Source organism: Lytechinus pictus, chromosome 4 (assembly GCF_037042905.1).
Source record: "Lytechinus pictus isolate F3 Inbred chromosome 4, Lp3.0, whole genome shotgun sequence".
Taxonomy (NCBI): Eukaryota; Metazoa; Echinodermata; class Echinoidea; order Temnopleuroida; family Toxopneustidae; genus Lytechinus; species Lytechinus pictus.
Window position 1 is genome coordinate 12513503 of NC_087248.1, and position 27020 is coordinate 12540522.

Consider the following 27020-nt stretch of genomic DNA (forward strand, 5'->3'; position numbering starts at 1 on the left):
CATAATTTTAGATAAATTTTGTTTGGCAGTAAATAACAAAAATATACAGTGCGTCCCACAAAAAACGAAACCGAGATTTATCGATGATTTATCATTACTTAATCGCAAATGCAATAGACAAATGACCTACCATTTTAAAGCTTAGAATCTCCTCTTTCATCTGAAATTATTTAGATTATTTCTCATTCACGCATGAGTGAGCAAAAACAATTTGAAAAGGGGATACAAAAAATCACTTGGCAGGCCGTATCTGGGTTTTAAAAGAAAACCACATTTTAAAAAAGTTCAATATCTGCTCTTTAATTTGATACCTCAATTACAGAAAATGGTCAAGAAATAACAAAGTTCTGATTATTTGAAATAAGGCTTGATTTTCAATAATTTCATAAAATGAAGATGTTTTACAGGCTAGCGTTCAAACTCACTCGACACTCCGTTTTGTTGACGATCAGCCATGCATTAAGTCTTTTGTTACCGTGCGATAGCTTCAGTGGGAAACCGGTGAAAACACGTTTATTTAATGAAATTATGGAAATACAAGCATCGTTTCGAGGGATCATAACTTTTTTACTACTTGACCATTTTCTGTGATTTAGGTATCAAAGAAAAGAGAAGATATTGAACTTTTTAGTCATGTGATTTTCTTTATGAAATTCAGATACCCCCGCCAAATGAGTTTTTGGCATTCTTTCTTCGAATTGTTTTTGCTCAATCATGCGTGAATAAGGAATAATCTAAGTAATACCAGATGGCAGAGGAGATTCTAAGCTTTACATTGGTAGGTCATTTGTCTATTTTATTTATGATTAAGTTATGATAAATCATCGCTAAATCTCGGTTTCGTTTTTTCTGGGACGCACTGTATAGCAATCTGTGCACTGCATTCATCGACCGAAAATGATCCGTTAGTGATGCCCACAAAAAAAGGATAGCGGATATCGGGGGGGGGGGGGGTCGCGAGGTTTTTCCAAATAAATAAGAATAGGGAGGGGAAAAGATTTTAGTGGACAAATGTCAAACAATTTTGTCGGAGAACCTTTTTTTTTTTGCTTGCCAAATTTTCAACCAAGGAATCGAACCCCCTAATTGAAAATCCTGGCTACGCTGCTAGATTTTTTTAGATGAGAAATATTAATTTAAAAACGCTTTCCCGCGGCAAGCATTTATAGCTATTGTACCCTTTACAATGCCATAAAGTGAATGTGGACCGGACTATCAGAATGAAGTAGGGTCCTACTCCTTTATCAAAATATGCGTCATGTATGTTTATAATTCATATCTACATAAATGCAGAACCAAACAGATTTGTCAACATTTTTTTTGATGAGATGATCAAAGTCCGTTAGATATTTTATATATATATAACTTATATAGACAGGTCAGTCTATCGATCTCTTCGTACAGAAATATCTCGGCAAGCTTTGAGCAACTTGTTTTCAACGGATTGAAAATGTCAGCACCACCTGCAAGTCCTTCTATTCTTGGGGCATCCTTGAGAGGAAAAGTGGCCCTTATAACTGGTGAGTAAGTACTGACTGATTATTATATACATGATCATATAAGAGTATGAATGGAGTATATATTTTTAATATAAGATAAGGATTTCAAAACCGTCTCGTCCTATATTTACGCTTAGAAACTACGTCAGGGGGAGGGGGGCGTGGAAGGACTTGTCGGACCATTATGAACTGTCCTCAGCATATAAAAAACAAGAAAAGTTGTCAGATCTGACAAATAACCAGACAGCAAATGTTGATGAAACGCTCCCCAGGTCAGTTGATGATATGATAATCAATGATTTCGATACAAACTAATGTAAAATATAACAAAAAGTGAATTGATTTAAGAGTCCATGAAGGAACAAGAACCTTGTCACCGCGGCTTGATGGTTGTCTCAAGTTGTAAGGTTTGATGGTTACCTCTTAGACATTTTAAGTAATTTTTGTATGTGCCAGCTCGGTGAGAGAGTTTTTATTGCCTTGTCAGTATTCAATATTTATGAATAGTATGATATGGTTAAGTCGACTCAACAAGATCAAACATCTAGCTATTTTGTTTAGTAGAATAGCAATCTAAAAGTTCCGTGTGTTATTTGTCCTACATTAATTCTTAACCTGACAGGTCATCCTCTTAAAATAATTGTTTACTACTTAGGGTGTATTTACTTTTTCAAAGATAATTATGTTCTGTTTGTTTCCTTTGGATAATTATTTTAGGAGCTAGCTCGGGTATTGGAGCAGGGGTGGCCCGCTATTTTGCTTCTCTTGGATGTCGACTAGCCTTGACAGGTCGGAACATGGATAATCTTCAAGCAGTTGTTGAAGAATGTATCGAGAGAGGTCTAGAAAGAGATCTGGTGATCATGACTCTGAGCAATCAATTTATGTCACTAATAAATTTCATAAGCCATTGAATACTTGAATTTTGTCTACTCTAAGCAAATTGTATATTCCCTGTAATTTCTGTCTTAGTATGGCCCATGTTAGAACATACAATGTACACTATTCAAACACTCTTCAATAGTAGGACTATGTAGGCTGGGGTCGAATGCAAGTTTGATGTGGGCCTTCACATTAATAATTTTCTCAAGACAGTATAACATTATCAAACTGACGAATGACAAAATCAATCACTTTTTCTGAGCTTAGTTTTCAAGATTCTTATATTCTCATTCCAATCACATAGATTTTAACAATTCAGGCAAACTTTGAGATTGAAAGCGATGTTAAGAAAACTGCAGACCAAACCATACAAAAGTTCAACCAGCTTGATATTTTGGTAAGATGTGCAAAAATTGGTATTGACATTCATTTCTGATTCGACCAAGGTCGTTCAAAAATATGTACATTCATTTTTCACTGATTATGTTTTTCATTGATCATCTGTCCACCTCTTTCATATGTGTAACGGGCAAGCGACCTAGGGCAATAGCTTAAAGCTCGTCATCACACATGAAAACAATTATTATTTAAACCTGCTGCTTATTTCAATTCAATATGTTCGAAATTTGCAAACTTTTACTGTGAGGTTTCAACGTCACAGGTCAACTGCCCTTGTAATCGGTGGTTATTTGTTTGGATAGCGCCAGCACTAGGAACATCTTTATCTTGCGTACATAAATCTGTAACTCCACTGTGGATCGACATTGTAACATGGCGTTTATCAGCACTGTACAAGGTATAAGCGTGGCAAATCTACCCAGACATTTCAAAGGTCTGTACTACCCCAGGAAGAAGAAAGAAAAAACAAAAAGAAGAAGAAGGGAGAGGATCCACACAACATATTACTTATTGTGACAAAGCCCCTGAGGTTACATTAACATTTTTAATTCTCCAAACTCCAAATTTACTCAGTCGTTCCCTCGACTTACAAACACATCCCAATGATTTCAACACGAATAATAAGTTGTAGAACGAGTTACAAGTCCAGGAAACTAGGTAATATGTAATGGCAATGAATCATACAATTGTATAATCATGGCACTTAAGGTTCTATAGATTTGATGCAACAACGAATGGTATATTGCTAGTGAACTACAAGGGCTATTCCCCTTTTCATTGGTTCTCATTTCATGTTTGATTATTTTCATATATATAGGTCAACAACGCAGGAACTGCTTTCTTTGATGCAATAGAAACATTATCATTGGAAAATTTTGATACGACCTTTGCAGTGAATGTCAGAGCACCCCTACATCTAACCCATCTTCTGACTCCATATTTAATCGCGTCAAAAGGTTGGAATAAATGATTTTTGATCAACAGATAATAATATTATATTGATTAGCTAAAATTAAAAAAACAACCATATGACCCCTTTTTCATGAAGAAGTGGCCATAGGAAAATCAGTTATATTAGTCAGTTTACAGTAGAAAACTAGTTTGGATACGCAATATTTGATTGATAATGGAAAGTTATTTAAACGCTTAAAATATAACACTTATGATAGAAAATTCAATTTTTTACCGAATGGAAATGTTTTGAAATTTTGGAGATCAACGAACGTGCTAATGTTCGCTTTAATCATCACGGAGTTGGGATCTCACAGAAGTAATCGAGCAGAGAACTTTATGGGGAGTATTCTTTGGCATAAAAATAGCAAAACTATTAAAAGGCACCGTTTCTTCATCTGTGGTCATGATAACAATCATTTTTACATTAATTTTATACATCTATTTTAACAGGCACTGTTGTTAATAATTCTAGCGTTTATGGAATCAGAGCTGTGAGTGTAAATCGTTAATTTTTTTCAGTTTCTTGTAATTAAATTTTGTATTCATGTGTTTTGCAATCATATATTTTTGCTTATTGAAATAATTCCGGAAAATATATATACAAAGGAGGGAGAAACACAGTAAATGTATCTAAATGAATGGGCTTTTCATAGCCTAAATTTACAATCTTAATTGGAATAGTACGCTTACATTAATATGAAAAAAAGACTGCGCGCTTGAATCTGTACACAATCTTTTCGAAAACCTCTTTTGTTCAATGGTAGAAGAAGACTTATATAGTTTCTGTGCAGTCCATCAAAGATTATAAGACTAGAGGCTCAACACAATCTCCCATTCAGTAACATTTTTATTTCACCAAGAAATTTTTTTATTTTTTGCCCAATATTTCAGCTTATACTGTGAGGTCACAGACTGATGAAAGTAGGGAGAACTAAGATACAATACTAAACTAACATATGCTGTTGTGACCTCACAATCAAAATACCCTATCTGCATGATCTGCTAATATGAACGTTATAGGACCTTGTTTAAGTCTATAATGTCGTATTTTTAGTTCAAAATAGAAAATCATTATTTATTTTAAGTTTTTAGTTTGATATTACTTTAAATTATACCAGCTTGGCGTTTACAGGCAAAAACGCTGTCCAGCCGAGTTCCTACGGGAGTTACCATAAACAGAAACAGAAATTGTGATTGTAAATATATACCTTTACTCTCTTAAATTTCATATCCATTATCTTTATTTTTTGCTTGTATAGCCTCCGGCGGCGTTAAGCTACGGTGCAAGTAAGACAGCATTGAATCACATGACAAGGTGTATCGCTGAAGGTATGTTTATCTTGATCACTCCCAAGAATTATGTAGCTCAATGTGCTTTTCTAAAATAAAAAAATATAATAAAATAAATAAATAAATAAAGGTGGCTAGGGCAAATGACGGTTTGAGAAGGTAACCATTCGAACATTTGGTTTATTTTTGCCATTCGAAAGTTCCTGCAAAGTCCGGGTGTTTCAATTATACTTGATTTTCAAGAATTAAACATTATGATCATATAAACGTCCCCATTATGAGAAATAGAGATATAGTATGTGTACGATTTGAGAACTTACAGGGCCCTGGCAACGATGTTTTTGCTGTGGGTGCTGAAGTAAATTTGCCAAAAAAATAAAAATAAAAATAAAGGTTTCACTACAAAATGAAGGTCGTTTTGGTCCCAAGAAATTTGACTATTTCTTCTCTGAGTGATTTAGCGCCATTATGCTATAACGCTTTGAAGGGCAGATAGTGGACTGTCATAGTGCAATATATGTAAAATTTGGTTACATGTATTTGTCTTCGTTCATCTGTTAACGCGTTTTATTTTTCACGAAACAGAATTGGCACCTCATGGAGTCAGAGTTAATGCAGTAAAGTAAGTTTCTGAAGATTTTTTTTCAAAGTTGAACCCTTTTCATTTCAAACATTAATTTGATTTTCATCATAAGACATGTTATTCTGACAATTCAGGACCTGAAAGATTATGGTAATCATGATCCAGTGGTGTACAGATGGGGGCCTTTGGGGCACTTCCCCCCCTAAAATTTTCCAAGACCAAGAAAACAAATAGAAAAGGGAAGAAAGGGAAAGTCAGGGAGTATAGGGTGAAATATTACATTTTTTCTGAATATTATGTCAAAATCTATCACAATTTTTTTTGCTCGCTTGCTCGCATGTTTTTTTAAAGAAAATTTGCCCGATACCCAATACCTAGCCCCTTAAGATTTTGGCTTATTACGCCACTAGCATGGTCATGTTAAAGGGGATATAAATTCGGTAATAACATTATTTATTTGAAAAATAATGTAAAGAAAGCATATCCAAAATATTAGAGAAGAATATTTGCAACAGACTTTTTAAGTTCTTAAATACTTTTCATTTTCTAAATTCAAACGAATTCAAGATTCAGGAAAAGACATTCAACTGACCAGCCCTATACGATAAATCTACAAACACAACGGCAAACAAAAAATATATAATATGCGTATTTATGGACTTATAGTAGAGCGGATTAGCCGAACAATTGTGCAAATTATGACTAAAGCATGAAACTTTCACAAGTATTAGTATATGCTGTAAGATTTATTTTTAAGATGGGAGGTAAATTTATAAATGCCATTTTCGGCCGTTGCCATGGCAACGGATTAATTTCTCCAAAATAACATGCATTCCCATGTAAATGGTAAATAAACATGATATAGATGACCAAAATGATAATTTTCAGGCTCCCAATTGAATACATATGAAATTTAGAAATATTCAAGATCATCAAGAAAGTTCCAATTGGTCCGTTGCCATGGCAACGGCTTGTTTTTCCCCAGAAAAATAAAAATTTTGATTAAAAAAACGTTGTAGAATATGATTTATCTTTAATTTCCCCTAACTTTACAGTGCTTATCGAAGATATTTTGGTTGCTAAATGTGTAAATTACATCTCAAGCCATTGCCATGGTAACCAAATAACATCTAATTTACAAAAATAACATGTTTGACAAGACAATGGACAGGTGGAAAATACAAGTGGAATTAACTTAATCTGTATGCTTAAGATTTGACCCCCTCATTTGAACAAAAAATACAGAAAGTGTTCTGCAGGAGTTCTTTATAAAGATAAAAATTAATGTTGCCTTGGTAAAGCTTGAATTAAATTTAAAAAGAAACAATTTTGCAAAGGACCCGTTGCCATGGCAACATCTTATTTCCCTCTAGAAAAGTAAAAATATTGCTAAAAATGTAAAATACATGTACAGTATGATCATCATTCCATTTTCCCTAATTTCAAGGTACTAATCGAGATATGTTTGTGACTAAATTTTATAAATATAACATCTTAAGCCATTGCCATGGCAACCAGATAACATCTAATAAAAAAAAATAAGAAAAACATAGATGATAAGCTTATGAACAGGTGAACAATACAATAAAAATTAACATGTACATATGCGTACCGTTTGACCACCTCAATTAATTTAGGGGAAAATAATACAGTCAGTGTTCTGCATGAACTAAATTAGAATGATAAACATTGATGTTGCCTTGGTAATACTTGAATTCAACAATAAATATCAATATTCAAAATGGCCTGTTGCCATAGCAACAGATCATTTAGTACCAGTTTTTATTAAAAAAAGGACTGTAGAATCTGATTTTTCTTGCATTTTTTCTTGCTAAACATCGATATGTTTGATGCAAAATGTATAAATAACATCTGAAACTATTGCCATGGCAACCAGATAATATCTAATACAAAAAAATAGTGATTTGAATGACAAGATTTTGGACAGGTGGAAAATACAATTACAAATAACTCAATATGCGAAAGGTTTGGCCGGTCATTTAATTTTGAACAAAAATTTCAGTAAGAGTTCTGTATGAGTTCATCAGAATAATAAAATTATGTTGCCTTGGTAATACTTGAATTTAATGATAAATATTAGTGTTTCAAATGTCCCGTTGCCATGGCAACAGCTCATTCCCCCCAGAAAAGTATCATCTTTGATAAACAAAAAAATTGTAAAATCTGATTTGTATTTCATTTGCCCCAATTTTAGGGAGCTAAGCATATATATGCTTGCTGTAAATAAATAAATAACATCTTCAGCCATTGCCATGGCAACCAATTAAGATATAATTTTTAAAACAAACTAACACAGTTGTAATGATAATGGACAGGTGGAGTGTAAAGTAAAGATTTACTTAATCTACATAAGGTTTGACTTTGACCAGTCATTAAGTTTTGAACAAAAAATACAGTAAGTGTTCCGCATGAGTTCATTAGCATGATACAAACTGATGTTGCCTTGGTAATGCTTGAATTTATTGATATCAATGTTTACAAATGTATGTTCTATTCCCATGACAAGGGTCATTTTATTCCCCCTAAAATACCATCTTTGATAAAAAATACCTTGTAGAATTTTATTTTCCATTCAATTCTACTAAGTTTAGGGTGCCAAACATACACGTACATCTCTGTTGTTTAATGTATAAATAACATCTTAAGGCATTACCATGGCAATAAAATAACATTTAATTTACCAAAATATAACATGGCTGACAAGATAATGGACAGGTGGAAAATACAATAAAATAATTTAATATGCGTAAGGTTTGACCTCTTTTAATTTTAACATCACATTAAGTGTTATGCATGATTTCTTACGATATGTTGATTTGGTAATGCTTGAACATAATGATAAATATCAATGTTGCCAATCGCCATTAAAAGTACAAATTTTGATAAAAATAAAATTTTATTTTATTTCCTTTTCCCTTGTTTGAGGGTGCTGAACATAAATATGCTAAAATTATAAGCACCATCTTATTTCATTATATATACATGGCATCGAAATAAGACCTACAAAAATCATATCAGACTTTTTGGGGCTCAAATAAATTCCTGAAACTCTAATTTCGAGGCTGGTCAATTTCGTTCAAAGTATTCGCAGGCTGCCATTTTGAAAAAAGCGTCTTGGTGTGATTTGTGCTTTAAGGCCGTTCTTCATATCAATATATAAGGGGATTATAGGCGTTGATAAATCAAAATCAAAAGTCTATCTGAGGAGTTGACATGGTCTTGAGCTCCTAATCAATGTAAATACAGTAAATCAACTTTTACATGGAAATCATTAAAATTTTGCTTTGTCTGACTGTTTTAGCATAATACTTGGCTCGAAATTTGATGGCAAAGAATTATCAAGTATCATCTGCTAGTACGCATTTTAATTTCTGCATATATCAGAAAATTTTTACTTTTTGAAAATTCCCATCATTTCTTGAAAATTGCTGAAAATTCAAAAAATTCCCACCAAATTCCCGTTTATTCCCATGAAAAAATTCCATCAAGAAAATTCCCGGAAATTCTGCAACCCTACTCCCCCCAAAAAAAAATTATTACCAAGAAAAAAATAAAGAGAAAGTGAAAGAGAGATGGATAAAATATGATTATTTTACGAATACTATACCCAAAATCTTTTACAACATTTTATTTTTGTAAAAAAAAATGAAAAATTTCGAAAGTTTTACTCTTTCGCTGGGCTAGCTGACAACTTTTAAAAATAAATTTTACTCAATACATCATATCTGGACCCCTCAAAATTACACTACAGATTTTGACGAAGAAGATTTTGAAATACTGTGATAATTTTTAAATTAACATAATTATGAATCTAATCAACATGAAGTATAATCTATTCACTGCTAATTTTACATGATAAGTAGACTTATCAAAATATCTAATTTTTTAAAAATACCCTTACTGGTTGAAAGGTTGAAAAGAAAAATTAAGTACTCCAGGGTAACAGGAAAAATCCAAGATGGTGCCCTCACTGGCTGCCGTAGGCTAAAAATCCCCAACTCATCCATTACTTGATAAAATGGCTTTAATTTGTTTTTTATTCATTGGTTATTATCAAGGATCAATAGTACATAGGGCCAAGTTACAGGGACAGCCAGTGGTCTGGAATGTCCAAAAACATAAGATGGCTTCAAAAAAATGAATCTAAAATGGTTGCTGATACCTAAAGCGGACGTAGCTCATTTCAATTTGGCCTAGGGGAAGTGATTTTGACTTTAAATCATTGGTTTCAAGAGTCAAATAATATTAGGACAAGTTACAACGACAGTCAAGTATGTCCGAAAATCCAATATGGCTTCCGAAAATAATTATAAAATGGCTGCTGGTACTTAAAAAAGGAATAGCTCATTTTATATTCACCTGTGAGATATGATTTTGGTGTCTAAACTATGATTTCAAAGGCGAATAATACATTAGGACAAGCTACACGGACAGTCGGTGGTCTTGTATGTCCAAAATTCCAAGATGGCTTCCAAAAAAGATATAAAACAATGTCTAATGTTGCTTACAAATAAACATAGTTTGTTGAATATCTGTCTGGGGAATATGATTTTGGTGTCTAAACCATATTTTAAAGGGTCAAGTAATGCATTAGGACAAGTTACAAGGACAGTCGGTGGTTTGGTATGTTAAAAAACGCAAGATGGCTTACAAAATGGGGTCTAAAGTTGACTGTTGTTACTTAAAAATTGGCAGAGCTCATTCTATATCCGCCTGTGAGATGTGATTCTGGTGTCTAAACCATATTTTCAAGAGTCAAATATAAATTAGGACATAGTTTGCTCAATATCTGTCTGGGGAATATGATTTTGATGTCTAAACCATAATCGTAAAACCATGGTTTAATGCATTAGAACAAGTTACGAGGACAGTCAGTGGACTGGTATGTTAAAAAATCCAAGATGGCCTCCAAAATAGGGTCTAAATTGACTGTTGGTACTTCAATATGGACATAATATAGTTCATTAATGATATACATTGGGGATATGATTTTGGTGTCTACACTAGTATTTGAAGGGTCAAGTAATACTGTACATTTGGTCAAGTTGAAAGGACAGTCAGGTGTCATTATTGTGTCAAAAAATTCAAAGATGGCTTTAAAAATGTGGGTTATAATGTTACTAAAAAATGGACACCTGGGGATATTATTTTGGTGTCTACACTAGGGTTTCAAGAACCCTAGGATCAAATTATACTTTGGGACTGGTTACAATTGTCCATTTTGCCTGATAATCCAAGATGGCTTCCATAAATGGGTTCTAAAATGACGACTGTTACTTTGAAGTGGATGTAATATCCACTTGTGAGAAATAATTTTGGTGCCTACATTCAAAATGCAAGCAGGTAAGAGTTGGCAACAGCACCCATTGATGTAATTTTAGAATCTACCTTGGATTTTGGACAAAATTGATAACTAACCATCCTTGTTACTTGTCCTAATGTAATAGTGGACCCTTCATACCACAGTGTAGACACCAAAATGTTTCTCACATGTTGATGTTGTATGAACTCAGATAATTTCTGAGTGATATAAGTCATTTTAGATGCCATTTTGAAAACCCTCTTGGATTTTTAGGAAAAAATTGACAACTGGATATCATTGTAACCAGTCTAAACATATTTTTTAAACCTTGAAACCAAAGTGTGAACACCAAAATTATTTTTTCTTGGTGGATTTTAAATGAACTATGTCAATTTTTAAGTAACAGACTCCGATTAGACTCCAATTGTTGGAAGCCATCTTGGATGTTTAGACACACTGGATTACTGACTGTCCTTGTAACTTGTTCCAATGTACATGATGTATTTACTGAATTTTAAAACCATGGTTTAGATATCAAAATAATATGCCCTTGGCATATATTACACGAAATATGTCCATTTGTTAGTAACAGGAGCTATTCCATTTTTGGAGGCCACCTTGGATTTTTGGACAAACTTGACCACTGACTGTCCTTGTTACTTGTCCTAATGTATTATTTGACCCATTTAACCATGACATAAACATATTCCAGGATATCAAACAAACTACTTTTTTAATGCAGCAACAGCAATTTTAGACTCCATTTTTGGAAGCCATCTTGGATTTTTTTTATATAATGGACAACTGACTGTCCATTCAACTTGTCATAGTGTATTATTTGACCATTGAAACCATGGTCTAGACACCAAAATCATATATCTCAGATTGATAGGAAATGACCTATATGTCCATTTATATATCAACAACCATTTCAAACTCCATTTTTGGAAGCCGTCTTAGGGTTTTGGACAGGGGACACGTCAGACCACTGGCTGTCCTTGTAACTAGTCCCAATGTACTACTTCACCCTTAAAACCATCGCATAGAAACCAAATTAAGCCACTGAAATTAGATGTTATTTGGTTGTCATGGCAATGGCTTAAGTTATTTGTACATCAACAGCAAACATATCTATGCTTTGCACCCTAAAATTAGGGGAAATTTATGACAAAATGCAGATTTTAAACTGTTTTTCTATCAAATTTGGTGCTTTCCTTGGGAAAAAAGAGTCGTTGCCATGGCAACGGCCCATTTGCAACATTGATATTTATCATTAACTTCAAGCATTACCAAGGCAACCTCAAATTTCATCATTCTAATGAACTAATGCGAAACACTGTAATCTTTGTTCAAAATTAAATGACTGGGTCAAACCTTGAGTTAATTGTTATAAATTGCATTTTCCACCTGTCCATTATCATGTCAACCATGTAATATTTTTTTAAAATTAGATGTTATTTGGTTGCCATGACAATGGATTTATATGTTATTTGCATGTTAACAGCAAACATATCTATTCTTACCCTAAATTTAAGGGAAATGAAAGAAAAATCAGATTATACAGTCCTTTTTTAAAATCAAAACTGCTAATGTTCTTGGGTAAATGATCCGTTGCTATGGCAACAGGCCATTGGGAACATTGATATTTATCGTTGAATTCAAGTATTACCAAGGCAACATCAATGTTTATCATTTTAATTAGTTCATGCAGAACACTGACTGTATTATTTTCCCCTAAATTAGTTGAGTAGGTCAGACCTTACGAATGCACATTAAGTTAATATTCATTGTATATTTCACCTGTTTTTAACCTTATCATCCACTTTTTTAAAAAATTAGATGTTATTTGGTTGCCATGGCAATGGCTTAAGATGTTATATTTATAAATTTAGTCACAAAAATATCTCGATTAGTACCTTGAAATTAGGGAAAATGGAATGATGATCATACTGTACATGTATTTTACATTTTTATCAATATTTTTACCTTTCTAGAGGGAAATAAGCTGTTGCCATGGCAACGGGCCCTTTGTAAAATTGTTCCTTTTTAAATTTGATTCAGGCATTTCCAAAGCAACATAATATTTCATCTTTATAAAGAACTCCTGAAGAACAATTTTGTATTTTTTGTTCAAATGAGGGGGTCGAAACTTAAGCATACAGATTAAGTCAATTCCAATTGTATTTTCCACCTATCCATTGTCTTGACAACCATGTTATTTTGTAAATTAGATGTTATTTGGTTGCCATGGCAATGGCTTGAAATGTAATTTACACATTTAGCAACCAAAATATCTTTGTTAAGCACTGTAAAATTAGGGGAAATTAAAGATATATCATAATCTACAACTTTTTAATCAAATTTTTTATTTTTCTGGGGAAAAACAAGCCGTTACCATGGCAACGGACCAATTGGAACTATCTTGATGATCTTGAATATTTTTAAATTTCGTATGTTTTCAATCGGGAGCCTGAAAATTATCATTTTGGTCATCTATATCATGTTTATTTACCATTTATATGGGAATGTATGTTATTTTGGAGAAATTAATCCGTTGCCATGGCAACGGCCGAAAATGGCATTTATAAATTTACCTCCCATCTTTAAAATAAATCTTATGGCATATACTAATACTTGTGAAAGTTTTATGCTTTAGTCAAAATTTGCACAATTGTTGTGATTTTTGGAGTTAAGCAAAGCCTTCGATACCCTTGACCACCAATTTTACTTTGTAAAAACTTGAAAGATGTGGAATTCGAGAAATCGCATTATCATAGTTTGAGAATTATTTGAAAGAAAACAATATGTAATTAACAATAATATTTCTTCCAATTTTCAGTCGATTAAGTGCGGAGTTCCTTAAAGGTCAAGTCCACCCCAGAAAAATATTGATTTGAATAAATATAGAAAATTTAATTTGGCATAAAGCTGAAGATTTCATCAAAATCGGATGCAAAATTAGAAATTTATGACATTCTAAAGTTTCGCTTATTTTTCACAAAACAGTGATAATTATGCACAACTCAGTGACATGCAAATGAGACAGTCGATGATGTCCTTCACTTACTATTTCTTAAAGGACAAGTGTCAAGTGATGATGATGACCTAGCAGTATTACCTTCGTGTATACGCTCGTGAAAGTTATGATTTATTATGATTTATTGAAAATGCTTGAATATTTTATCATTTCGTCATCCCCAACCAATGAAAGACGTATGTTGGCTTATTGTTTTTTTACAGCCCTGGTATAATTCCTACTAAAATAACGGCGCGAGCAGGACTTTCAGATGAGCAAGACCAAGAGGTTTGTTGTTCGTTGCCTGTACACAATGGTGTGTAATCGTTTATGAACCTCGCATCAGCTGTTTAATCAGTATAACCCTAAAAGGAATGGGGGCATGACCCCCCTTGCATTAGGCATACATGCTAATGTCTTCATTATTGTGTAGGGGAATCTATAAGCAAGCCCACGAAATCGGGAGTGTCTTGTCTTTCCACATGTGGGAACGTGCTTATGACAAAGTTTGTGGATAGAGTTAGACCACTCTCACCCCCAGCTTTTATTTTGCTTCTGCATAGTATTTTTTCCCCTAGAATATTTCATATGTAAATATAGTTTATGAGAAAATTAGTGAGAAACCTGTATGATTACCAGAAATGTTAATTCATGCTGGCTCGTTTGGCTTGCTTTTGAATTTTATGTATGAATATCACATATATCTTCTGATTTATGTATTTCAGTGGATGGAGTTCCATAAGAAAACTCATGCAATGCGCAGAACTGGGACTGTTGAAGAAGTGGCTAAACTCATTGCATTTCTCGCATCCAGTGACTCGTCCTTTACCACCGGGGAAAATTTCCTGGCAGATGGAGGGAATCATCTCTTAGTAACCACCCTTGATTAGTAGAGATTGTTGTTCTTTAAATTATTAGCATTAAACGGGAATCCAACCCAAATTAGAAAGGGGTTTTAGAGGAAAAATAAAAATCAGAGAACTATATAGATATGTGAAAGTTTGTTCAATACCGGACAATCAGTAGGAAATTATCATTTTTTAAATTAAAAAAATGATAATCACTATATCACTGGAGACTTAAAATTGGCTGCATAATGAGATGTCATATAGTGATGTAGGGCAAGGACCACTCTTTTCATTTACTCTGATACATAAAATGGCTAAAATATCACATTTTTACAAAAGTTTCATTTCAAATTATAATTATTCTTCTTTCATGAGAACATGCTTCTTTGATTGATTATAATACGAGAAAACTACAATTCCCCGATTAAGTGACCTATGGATTGTTATTTACCCAGTTGCTGATTTGAAATTTACATAGTCTTAGGGATGTTAATTGTAAAGATCAACCCACCTCAGAAAAAAATGTTGATTTGAATCAATATAAAAAAAAAAACACAGCATAGCATTGAAAATTTCATCAAATTCGAATGTAAAATAAGACTTATGACATTCTAAAGTTTCGCTATTTTTTTATACAATACAAAATAATGCACAACTTGATGATATGCAAATGAGAAGGTAGATGATGCGTCTCACTCAATTTTTCTTTTGTTCTTTATTGTTTGAATTATACAAGTTTTCAAGTTTACAGATTTGACAATAATTACCAGCTTGAATGACCCAAAATTGTTAAAACAATTGTAATTCTGCACGTTTAGGGAGGAATAAAATTTTGTTCCACGTGACAGTGAGCAGATGAGTACCGAGTAGAAAATTAAAATATTTCATATAGAGATATGCAAAAGAAATAGTGAGTGCTGTCATCAGTCCCCCCCCCCCCCCCCCATTCCCATACGGTCCAAGATGTGAAATTAAGGAAACTTTATAATCTTAGAACTTTTTTTATTTCACATCCGATTTTGATGAATTTTGTTATAGTGTTGTCGGATTATTCTCGTTTTACTCAATGTCCACTTTTACATTGTAATAGTTGGAGTGGACTTGTCCATTAAAACAGCCATACCTTTCTTATTGCTTGTCTGATTGTTTTTTTTAACTCTCACCATTCTGTTTTATTTATTTCTCTCCCTCTCAAAAAATATTATGGACAAGGCTGGAATCCCCTTTAGGAAGGCTACATAAACCATTTTAGAAGCGTTTAAGTATTTATAGACCTAACGCAGCACCTGAGGCGTGACTCTAAGAGGGAGGGGGCGGGCAGCGGGAGGGGGCTCACGTTGGTCAGTCCAACACAAATAATGATTATAAAATTGCCACTGAGTTAAAACCTCTGGTGGTCAAAACGTAGTGGGACAGAATGGGACAGAAATACGTAGAAAAAATCGTGAGTTAGCGAAGTGAGCGAGCAACAATTTCCTAACCCTTATACGTTTAATATACTACGAAAGGCTATTTTTGGTATATTCTGGCACTAAGTTAGGGGTCCAGGTCCATCTGTAATATATCGGCCTATCCATTGGTCCGGAAATCAATTCATTTCGATTGATATGCTCTACATTCTAAAACAGCTTACCCAATATTGGGTAAAATGGGAACATGTATGCTTGCTGGGTAAAATGATACCAAATACTTTGTAAATTTTACGCAAGGTTGTGTTAAAAAAATTGACGCCAAATTCTCACATGTGCGCTCGAACTTAACATTTATTTCTCCCTAAATTACAATGCAGGACCTATTCGTAAAACATTATTAATAAAATGATCTTTGTACACTAGAAAAATAAAAAAATTAGAATGTATGTTTTTTGTATGTCTCTTGATTTTGTGTCGTCAAATATCAATAGAATCTGCGTATTTTAGCAAAACTTCCCTTTCTTTCATTTCTATATTCTTTTTGACAGTTTCTTGCTACTTCAGGTTTGTTAATTCATTACTCTTTATTATTCTTGTCGATTAAGCGCAAAAAAACCTGGATATATAAAGTGGGATATTAATATCATTTCCACCCGCAAGCTTCATTCTCTCTCTCTCTCCCTCTCTCTCTCTCTCCCTCTCTCTCTCTCCGAATCATTTACCGATTCAATTCTCAAGATGATCTCTGTACCTGACGAAAGTAATTTATAAACATGACCAAAGAAAGAGCTTTTATATCAATGCATTTTCCCAATTTCTATAATTTTTTACCACTAATTTTCTTCTTTGACGACCCCTTCTCTCACACCTTACATTCTTTACAATTCAGTTTTTCATTAATAATTTCCTCTGATCAATCACAAAGGGAGCCTTCAATACAAACAAATAGATTCAATATAAATCGCTTTAAATGTATGCAAAATACATTTATTTAATTGAATGCAGATAAGATGACATGAACTGCAAACGAAATGCAAATTGAGGCGATAAGATTATTTTAATCTGAGCATCGGCATTCTTGAGGAACCCAGTAGCGAAGGATCTCTGTACCACCTCGTCGGAACCTCATCTTATCAACCACGTGATGCTCCTGATAGAAATCACCATTCTCATCCTGGAGAGACAGAACGACAGAAAAACAGAAAGAAAGAGAGGGAGAGAAGGGAGGGAGGGGGAAAGAGAGAGAGAGAAAGACAGACAGAAAGAAAGAAAGAGAATAGGGGAAAGAGAGGGAAAGAAGGATACGTGGGAGTATGAAATGTATGTTGAGCTTGGTGAGTTTCACTTGAACCCTTTGAAGCAGAGAATTCATTTTCATGAGCGGGCGTAAAGTGAGAATCTTTATGAAAAAATTACGATAGGCTTTTGTTTGACAATGGTTTTCTTATTGCATTGCATTCATCTTTCCAACATTATTATAATAAAACAACTCTCTAAATTTTGAACTATAAAAACCCGTCTGTTTGGCGAATGATCACTGGTCATGTCATTATCATCATACACTTTTACAAAAAAGGGGGAGTTCTTTGAGGGTTCGATGATTGTCCCCGTATTTGGAACCTTTGAGGGACCCCTAAAATGTTCTAAACACATTAAACAGCCAGTCTGAACATTTTTAGGTTCCTAATTAAACCATTTAATGTTACTTGAGCATGTAAAGAATCTTTGGGGGGACCCTTTTTCTCAAGGGTTTTTAATACGACACAACAAGGTTCCAATTCGCACTTTTTCTATTAACCTCTCCTTCTACTACCACTTCTACCCTTGTTAATTCTCATTCTTCTTTATCATCTTTTCTTTCTTCTAATCCTCTTCATCGTTCTTAAGCTCCATCTATTTTTTTCTTTGAAAGTAATGCACATTTTGCTCAAGTAATGTTTTTTTTACTTACACAAACACAAAGAGTGCCCTCTGGCGTCCACCATACCCATCCCTTGGGTTTCTTCCGATCCCGTCTCTCTCTGTAACGACGAAGGCGTTTACGAAAACCCTTAACTGGAAAAAAGAAAGTGAAACAGAAAGTGATAAAGAACTTTGAATGTAAAAAGAAAATGCAATAACGGCCGCTGAATACATATCACCCTTTGAAATAACGCATAATTAGAGTTGAAATACTAAAACTAGACAAAAGATTTTTGGTTTTTGTTGTGTGACATGAAAGCTATAATATTTCAATCATTCTAAATGACAAAGATGCTACTAAGTATATAGGATAATCGGAGCCGGGCTCGGCGCCATGCAAAGAGGTGCAATGTGGTCAGGATCAAGGAGTCACAAGGGCCATTCATTATTTTTGTTAAAGAATCATAAAAAATGTCATTATGCCTGATTGTACATGTTGTATATCAGGAAATAAGAAAGTTCCCCCCCCCCTTCAATTCTTTGCATGTCAAGATTATTTCAGAAAATTCTTGACCTACTCCTGTCTATATAGTAAATGATTATGTACTTACTGATAGAGCGAGGCTTGTTTTTCTCCTGCTTCATAGGGCAAGGCTCGACTGCCTCATCGTCTTCGTCATCATCATCGGACTCGGAGGCGATGTCGGTGGTGGTTTGGTTGAGGCGATCATCGATGTCCGTACTACTGCTGAAGGAAGTCGCCCATGACAGGGAGATGGAATCCTCGTTAAACTCGCTCATAGTGATAGATTCACCGTCGTAGTCATCTGATCAAGACCCCCAAAATAAACATGATGATAGATTTAGGTTATTTGCTCATAAAGTATTATCTACAAACGGAATTATTTGCTTTTATTGAAACACTTTACAAGTTATTATTGTGTTGTTAAAGTTAAAATAACGTTTCCATCGGTGGAATGATTTTCGCCAAATAATTCAGACTGAATTTTAGGAAAACAGACATGACAGGCGTCTGTTAAGATTATAATAAAGGCAGTAAATATTGATAGTAATATTAAACAATATGCCCACATACTGAGTAATAAGAGTTGGTCTGATTAATATGATTGTATGGGCCATTATAGATGCTACACAAAAAGTCAACTTTAAAGGGTTTCAAGTGCAAGATTGCAATTTATTTTCATAATATTTTTTTTTCCAAATCACGTAGGCATATTCTGATCTAAAAAAGGTTCATTACTTCGGCGAAATTTATAACGATCATGCGTACACAAAATGAAATAGTAGGCTTAAATTAACATCGAGGGTAAAGAGAAAAAACATTAAACAGGCCATAACAACTTACTCGGGTCGGTTGTATCGGCATTTTGATTGGTTGACGTCATTCGTTTGATGACGTCATCAAATGGAGGCATGGAAAAGAGAGATGGACTTGGAGAGATAAGGATATCGTCAACATCCTCCATGGTGGCCAAGGGAGCGACACAAGGTCCAGTGACTTCAGTAGGAACTGATAGAAAAACATACAAGTTATATAGAAGAAACCAAGTTCATGACGATGTGAAAGATGACGGTTATTCCTCGAATAAGAACGAGAAAGAGGGGGTTGAGAGTGGAAGAGAGACAGAAAGAGGGGGTGGGTGTACTGAGAATAGGAGAGGATCTAGCGGCCGAAGGGGGCTTTTTTTTTTTTTTTCCTTTTTTTTAATGTCAGAACATGTTTGTACACCACTCGGTACCCCCAACGCCCCCTCCCCCGCAGTCGAACCTGGATCCAACCATAGATGGAAAAGAGAATTTTTCAGTTTCGAATGAAAATAATTAATTCTGTGTGCAACTTCAAACAGCTTGAATACAGTGAAGTTAGGGGCTATTGTGGTACAGAGATCGAAAGAGAGCATCAAATAAAAAAAATTATGAGGACTACAATATGACTTTGTGATGGAATGTTGAAAGTAAAATTAATAAAAAATGATGCTAGAAGTCAATGGTAAATATATGTATATATATTTATATGTAGATCTACTTTCAAAATTATCCTCAATATAATTTCAGACATAATTTAAATGGCGATTTTTTTTGGGGGGTGGGTCCTCATTTAAAAGTCAACGGAAACTCCCCCCCCCCCCCCCAAAAAAAAAAAAAAAAAAAAGATGTAATCATTGAGCGGATTAATTACCTTCTGGTTGGATTTGATCATCATCTGTTCCTTCTCGCTCAAGATCCTGAATCTAAGAATTATTGAATTCAAGCAGTGAGTTCTATGCTACTCATTTAAAACATAATGGAATGAAACCTATTTTTCTCTCAGCCAACATTCGATTTAATGGAACGTGTAATACTTTCTAACAGTTAAGATGCGATCTATACAATTATGTACTTTCGTTTTGGTTGCTTTTGTTAAGATATGATTAGTTTCGAATGATTGGGACTTTTACATTTCTGTATTTCATATAGATCAGAAAGCAGAGCAATTTTAAAAATTATTACATAATGACACAGAATCTTTATTGAATGTCTTGTCTACGTCATATTTGACAAAACAATACCCTTCTTTTGAATCGCGATTATTGCGAGTGCAAGATAAATATAAGTATGAGATTACTCAAGTCAATAGAAATCTTCTATTTTTTTTTTAAATACTTCAAATTTTTGTAAAAACCACTTGCAATATTTACTCACATTATTAAATGATTAAGAACGAGATAATCCATTCCACAACAGAGAAAAGGCAATTCTAGGAAAAAGGGATTTCAAATTACATATTAATGACAATGTGACTGGGATATTATTTTTACTCTCTCCAATCATCATTTTTTCCAATCTTACCGCATCTTTCTTATTTTTCAGATATTTGTAGCGTCCCTGGTACTTGCTCTGTAAAGTACCCATGATAATTCGAAATGTAACACTCCGAAAGGTAAGGAAAAAGCTATATTCTCGCAGAGAAATCAGCTAGAACCGTATATAAGCTCTGACAAGTCAGAAATGAACTGTTTGTAACATAACGCGCAACGTTAGTTACTGCGACACCACTTGGTGACGTAACAATAAAGCGTATACAGTCATCATCGTTTCGCGCGTCTATTTATTGTTAACGAATATGACGCGGGGTATTTTCATCTTGAATATAACTTGAATTGTTTCTTGAATTTTCTCTTTAGTAAAGAAGTATACAAAAACATATCCAATTTCCATAAAATATACGCTCTAAAAAAAGTTTACGCAATATTGGGTAAAATGGGAACAGGTATGTTTGCTGGGTAAAATGATATCAAATATTTAGCAAACTTTACGCAATGTTGCGTTTAAATTTACCCTGGAAACTTGCAATTTGCCCAATATTGGGGAAAAATTACACAGCAAACATGCTTGTTCCCTTTCTACCCAATATTGTGTAAATTGTTCCTTTTCGTTTTTAGAATGTAATATTCTCTATATTCAAAATATATTTGAAGAAATACTAAAACAAAAGTGGCTTAACTGGGACTGGGGGGCCATGATGCCCCCCAACGCTTCGCGCGATATTTCCGAAAGGCAGAAGGACAGCGCCGCAATATTTTATGACTCTCTTTATTTTCTTTAAAGTATCGTGCAACTTTTGAGACCAAATTTGCGACATCCTTGTATAGCATTGCGACGCCACATATGACTTTTTTTTACGAGACAATGTCATGCCGAAAATGTCTAATTTTTATACTTTGTATACAAAATCTATGGGAAATGAAATTCATAAAAGGGTAATTATTTTTCATTCTAATTGGTCTGCTTTATTAATTTAGGGTTTAATTTAGTTGATAAATGGTCTTTAATAATTTCCTTTGAAAAAAAACCATTATAACAACAAAAGATGAAAAAACAGAGAAATACATAAGAAATTATAAAAGCAAATACAAAAGGAAAAAATTTGGCTTTCGCAATTTTTCTTTGTGGAAACCTTTAAATTAGATTACCAAGATGACATCATTTTATTCCTAATAAATAAAAAATATATTTTCAAATTTGTTTTATACTGGCTTGTAGTTTATATGGTTAAGAATGTGCGTGCCAAATTTAGGCGCGATCGCTAGAACGGCGGCCGAGATCAGAAGGGGGCATCATGCCCCCCCCCCCCCCCCCCCGTCGTGCAAACATCTCAAATAGCCCAGTCCTTTTAGGGTTAAAGATAGCAAGTCCATTATTTATTTTGGAGCTAAAGGAGAACAAAGTTCACCACAACGTAATATTAGTTTTGTTTTTTTTAAAGAAAGATGAAAAAAACTATAAGTGAATGGTTAGCAAAAACACATTCATGAAAATATAACAGTGGCATTGGTCTAATTAAACATTTCATATCTTGTAACGTCACAAGCGAGCATCGCCCCATATGTCGTTTGATATTTTAAAGATTTCCATAAAACAAATTTTTTTTAAGAAAACGAAAATTGATTTTAAATGTGGACCCATTGTTTCACATAGTTTCTTACCCGCTTCTCTTTGTATTTGTATTCATCACGAACCGTTATCGTAAAAAAAAATCTAATATAAAGACATATTCCCTATGCCCCCCTTCTTTCCCATGATTAAAATGAAGGCATTTACTATATTTTAAAAAATAAACTAGAAGAAACTTGCATCTTTCAAAAATCATGTAAACGATCATACTCACGGGTCTGATTCCATATGTGCTAGAATTGTTAACAACAGCGCCTGTCAAAATAGAAGAGAACAGTCAATCAAAATTGTTGTTAAATATACATCTACATATTAGGACGATGAACTTTAAAGTTTCCTGCTGTTGCCTTTTTCCGATAAAGGACTCTCTCATACACCCGATGCAGAGTCAACCTTTTGAAACTGCCATCATAAAAATAATAAAATCGGTATAATCAACTTTGGAGTTTAGATGGTCACTGTTTGGAAAATGTCTTCGGGTGATTCTTATGGTGATTTTTTTTCAACAAAATAAACTGATTATTTTATTTAAACTGAATGACTGGCATAATCATTAGTAGCAAGACCTATATAGGGAGGTATTTATTTCGTTTCCATATATTCATTAATAATCATATCTTTCCTACACTTACACGGGTAACGAAATATAGGAATTCGTTAGATTTAAAGAAGACATCTTTATGACTGTTACAAAAATACTTTTGAAATTATTCTGAAGAAGATAACTGCTTAAATTAAAATATATAAAAAATCGTAACTCTCGAAACAGAAAAATTAATAAAACACAAAATAGAAGGTATCAAAAATATCTGAAGAAAATAACTTTTATATAGAAATAAAAGCTTTTAGTAACAAATGAATTAAACCAAGAATAGACGGTATTGAAAGAAGGATACTTTGGACTATTCGACCATGTTATATTTCTGAACATGTTTACGGAAATAACCTATTAATTTCTTGTGGTAAACTTGTGCAGAAAAGGTAACAAATGAAACATGTATATTCTCATGTTTGAATAAATGTGTGGGGTTTTTTAGCTATAAAATGCATTTGGATGTTGAAGATGCATTAAAAGCTCATATCCTGACCATTTGATGCGATTAAGTATGGAGCCAGTAGATGAGTTAGATAAAGTGGTGCTCTGACGTTCACAGCAAATGTCGTATCAAAAGTTTCCAATTTCAAAGTCTCTAATGAATCCAAAGAAGCAATTCCTGCATTGTTTACCTATGTGAAAGGAAACGTATGAAACTAACTTTATTGACAAATCTGTGATCACGGTGATATGAAAAGTTTACCGATAAAAAGCAGGTAACATAAAAACAAGACAAATCAGAAAACAAGAAACAAGTTACATTATCAGAGTAGTTTGACTTGTACATTTTGACGTAAGATTTAAAGCAAAGTTTAGTGAAATGAGCGCGGGTAAATAACTGATGACATGACGTCACACACATGCAGGCACTATGTCGGTTTTTCCGTTACACTCTGAATTCTAAATAGCGACCAGCCAAATTTTGAATCTATTTTAAATTTTTAGGATAAACTTTTAAATCTCAAAAGATGTAGAGTCATATGTTTTAGATTTATATTTCAATCAACAAGGTTTAAATCTGAATCTAATATTCGGCTGGTCACTATTCACAGTCGATCTGGATTTATTTTAAATCCTTGGAATTTAGAGTGTACACACATTCATATATGTCAGGTGAAATGATGATCTACGATTATAAAGAAACGTGTTTGTCATTGTTGTTTTTTAAACCTGGTCGAACTGGGTGGATTTATCTGTTTATAATGCACTCCGTGAATTTTGGAATACCCATCGTTGAGGGTGTTTAGCGTTTGGACTATTTAAACGATAAAAAAACTATTGGTAATTATTCTAATGTCGAGCAAAATGATGTGTAATGAATGTTTTATAAGATAACGATATTTTTTTATATTTATAAACCATATCCTTATCTTAAAACCATCATGACCGGTCATTATATATACTTAACTCACAGGTCACGACTTTTTGTGCGCGCACGCACCCAGTCACATCATTAGGATCCATTCCTTCAAATTTAATTCAAAGAGGCTATAGGATAAATCTTACCAAAACATCAAGCTGGTTGAACTTCTGTATGGTTTGGTCAGCAATTTTCTTCACATCGCCTTCAACTTCAAAATTAGCCTGAATGATCAATATCTATGTATATGGAAATAAGTGCAGATGGATCACATTCTCAGAAAATCAGTTGGATTGCTTCAGGTATTTTATTTCAAGTTTCATTGTTTCTTCAGAAATAGGACTGCACGTCAGAAAGGCATTAGGAACATTCACGTACGTCGCGACGCGTCGGTCCCTTCAATACGCCTACTTCGGTAAATTGCCAATTCGTCACGCCAATTCGTCCCCTCATCCCATGGACTACCTTTATTCAGTCTAATGCCATTCTGTCCAGCAACATTTCGACTAACAACCATTTGGTCCAATCATCACTTCGTCTAATCACAATTTCCTCTATGACCATCTTGTCTCATAACCAGTTGGTCTGATATCTGTTTTATTTTCATTCATTTTGCACAATTGACACTTACTCTATTCAAAATGGTATATGGACTAAATGGCTATTTGACCAACTGGTCATTATACGAAATGGTGAGTGGACAAAATGGCAATTAGACCATGTGGATATTGGACGATCTGATGGTAGACCAAATGATAGTAGACGAGTTGGTAATTGGACCAAGTGGCATTTAACCAAATGGGGAAAAACCCTACTTCATCCTGCGATTCCTTCTATCACAGTGTCCATTGCAACTTCTTAATTTTAACATGATCAAGTAATCTGTTGCTGATGATCAGTGTCTGGAATAGAACGATACAAATTCCAATGCAGTAATGGGGAAACAACAGGGTTGGTGGGACTAATGCTATGACAGATAGGATGCAGGCGATGCAACACCTCTAAGTCAGTCCCCTCCTACCAGAGCCATGCACTGCCACCATCCGACGTACAGTTAACACTCAAGCAATCTCCTAATTTTCACTTCATAGGACTTGAGTAGTGACCTGAGAAGATCCGGGAGGCTTGTTAGACATGTACATGAAATCTAGATTAGAAGCCCACCCTGCATAGCCCTCCAAAGATATTACCAGGGGAGCATTTCATGAAAGGACGCTTTTTCCGACAGTGCCCCTCAGCCAATCAAAATGAAAGTTTTCAGATCTGACAACTTGTCGGACACACTAAACACATTAACACGATAGTCCACTATTCAAATTCCCCCGCCCCTGGAAGAGTGTCTGATACCATATCAAATGAATTGTATTATATTCACCTGATCTCTTTCCAGACCTCTCTCGATACACTCTTCAACAACTGCTGAAGATTATCCATGTTCCGACCTGTCAAGGCTAGTCGACATCCAAGAGAAGCAAAATAGCGGGCCACACCTGCTCCGATACCCGAGCTAGCTCCTAGCGAAATAACAAAAAAAATCTACTTTAGCAGAAAACCCAACTCGGTGATATCCAAAGACAGCTAGCTCAAGAGGAACGCTCGCTCGGCTAAATAAAAGTAACATACTGACATAGCCATAACTGTTTATGACTTTGACTGCCCATGCACACCGTCCCCATATTGATAGGAATACGCCAAAAAGTTCTCTTGATTTCAAAATAGGGCCCCCTCATCAATCCTACATGTCCTAAGAAATCCTGTGCCGAGGCAGAGGAAATCAAACACATCGGACACTTTGTATAAAGTCATTCCATCTTTATTAGGAACTGAGACTGAATATGCCTGAACATAGCACCAGGCATAAACGTAACACATATTGGCTAATGGTTGAACATGACCGACTTTAAACATGAAATATATTGGTGTAGTGGCAGCGGTGGGATCATACCTCAAGCATTTGAAATGACTGCTTTGCGCTGGACGCGTCATTGATTGATACATCGTTACAACTGTACCGTAACATTTAACTTGTATAAGTGGCGCACTTTACAAGCACATGTAGAACTAGACTGGTACGTGTAGAACTAGACTGGTATTATTACGCCCTTTCTATTTTTAAAACAATCTTTTCTTACCAAAGGTACTCAAACAAGATCATATAAAATGTTATCTTCGACCGGTAGTTATTTATTTACCTGTAATGAGGGCAACTTTCCCCTTCAACGATGCCCAAGGCCCAGGAGTGGATGGAAATGGAGATGGTGCCGACATTTTTTGGATCTGTTTCATCGAGTTTTCTGTAGGTCGCTGAATTGTTTTCTAAACGAGAAGATCAACTAACTGATCTAGAATCTGACCTATTGAAATTCTACAGGACATGTCAACTATATCATCTATATGGAGTTTGATCGTGTTCTGACAATTTTGTATAGTTCTATTATGATTTAATACACCGTCAGTATAGTCAGGCAACAATAAACATGATAAAGGGCTTCGCCCTGGTAT

The 27020-nt window shown here is 34.3% G+C and overlaps 1 protein-coding gene and 1 pseudogene across 2 annotated transcripts; one reads left to right on the forward strand and one right to left on the reverse strand.

Moving 5' to 3' along the window:
* The first annotated feature begins 1392 nt into the window (after positions 1 to 1392).
* On the forward strand, positions 1393 to 16629 carry LOC129258429 (uncharacterized oxidoreductase MexAM1_META1p0182-like). 2 transcript variants are annotated; one of them, XM_054896704.2, is made up of 9 exons: positions 1393 to 1520; positions 2217 to 2356; positions 2686 to 2778; positions 3598 to 3736; positions 4185 to 4225; positions 4994 to 5063; positions 5610 to 5646; positions 14171 to 14234; positions 14672 to 16629. In XM_054896704.2, exons 1-9 carry the CDS (start codon positions 1451 to 1453, stop codon positions 14834 to 14836), a joined length of 819 nt encoding a protein of 272 aa, XP_054752679.2. In that variant the 5' UTR covers positions 1393 to 1450; the 3' UTR covers positions 14837 to 16629. The 2 variants fall into 2 exon arrangements, with proteins under 2 accessions (XP_054752679.2, XP_063954995.1); XM_064098925.1 differs by lacking the exon at positions 2686 to 2778 and having other exon boundaries at positions 1396 to 1520.
* A 634-nt stretch (positions 16630 to 17263) lies between these two features.
* Positions 17264 to 26786, reverse strand: LOC129259531 (uncharacterized; annotated as a pseudogene).
* Between the last annotated feature and the right edge of the window lie 234 nt (positions 26787 to 27020).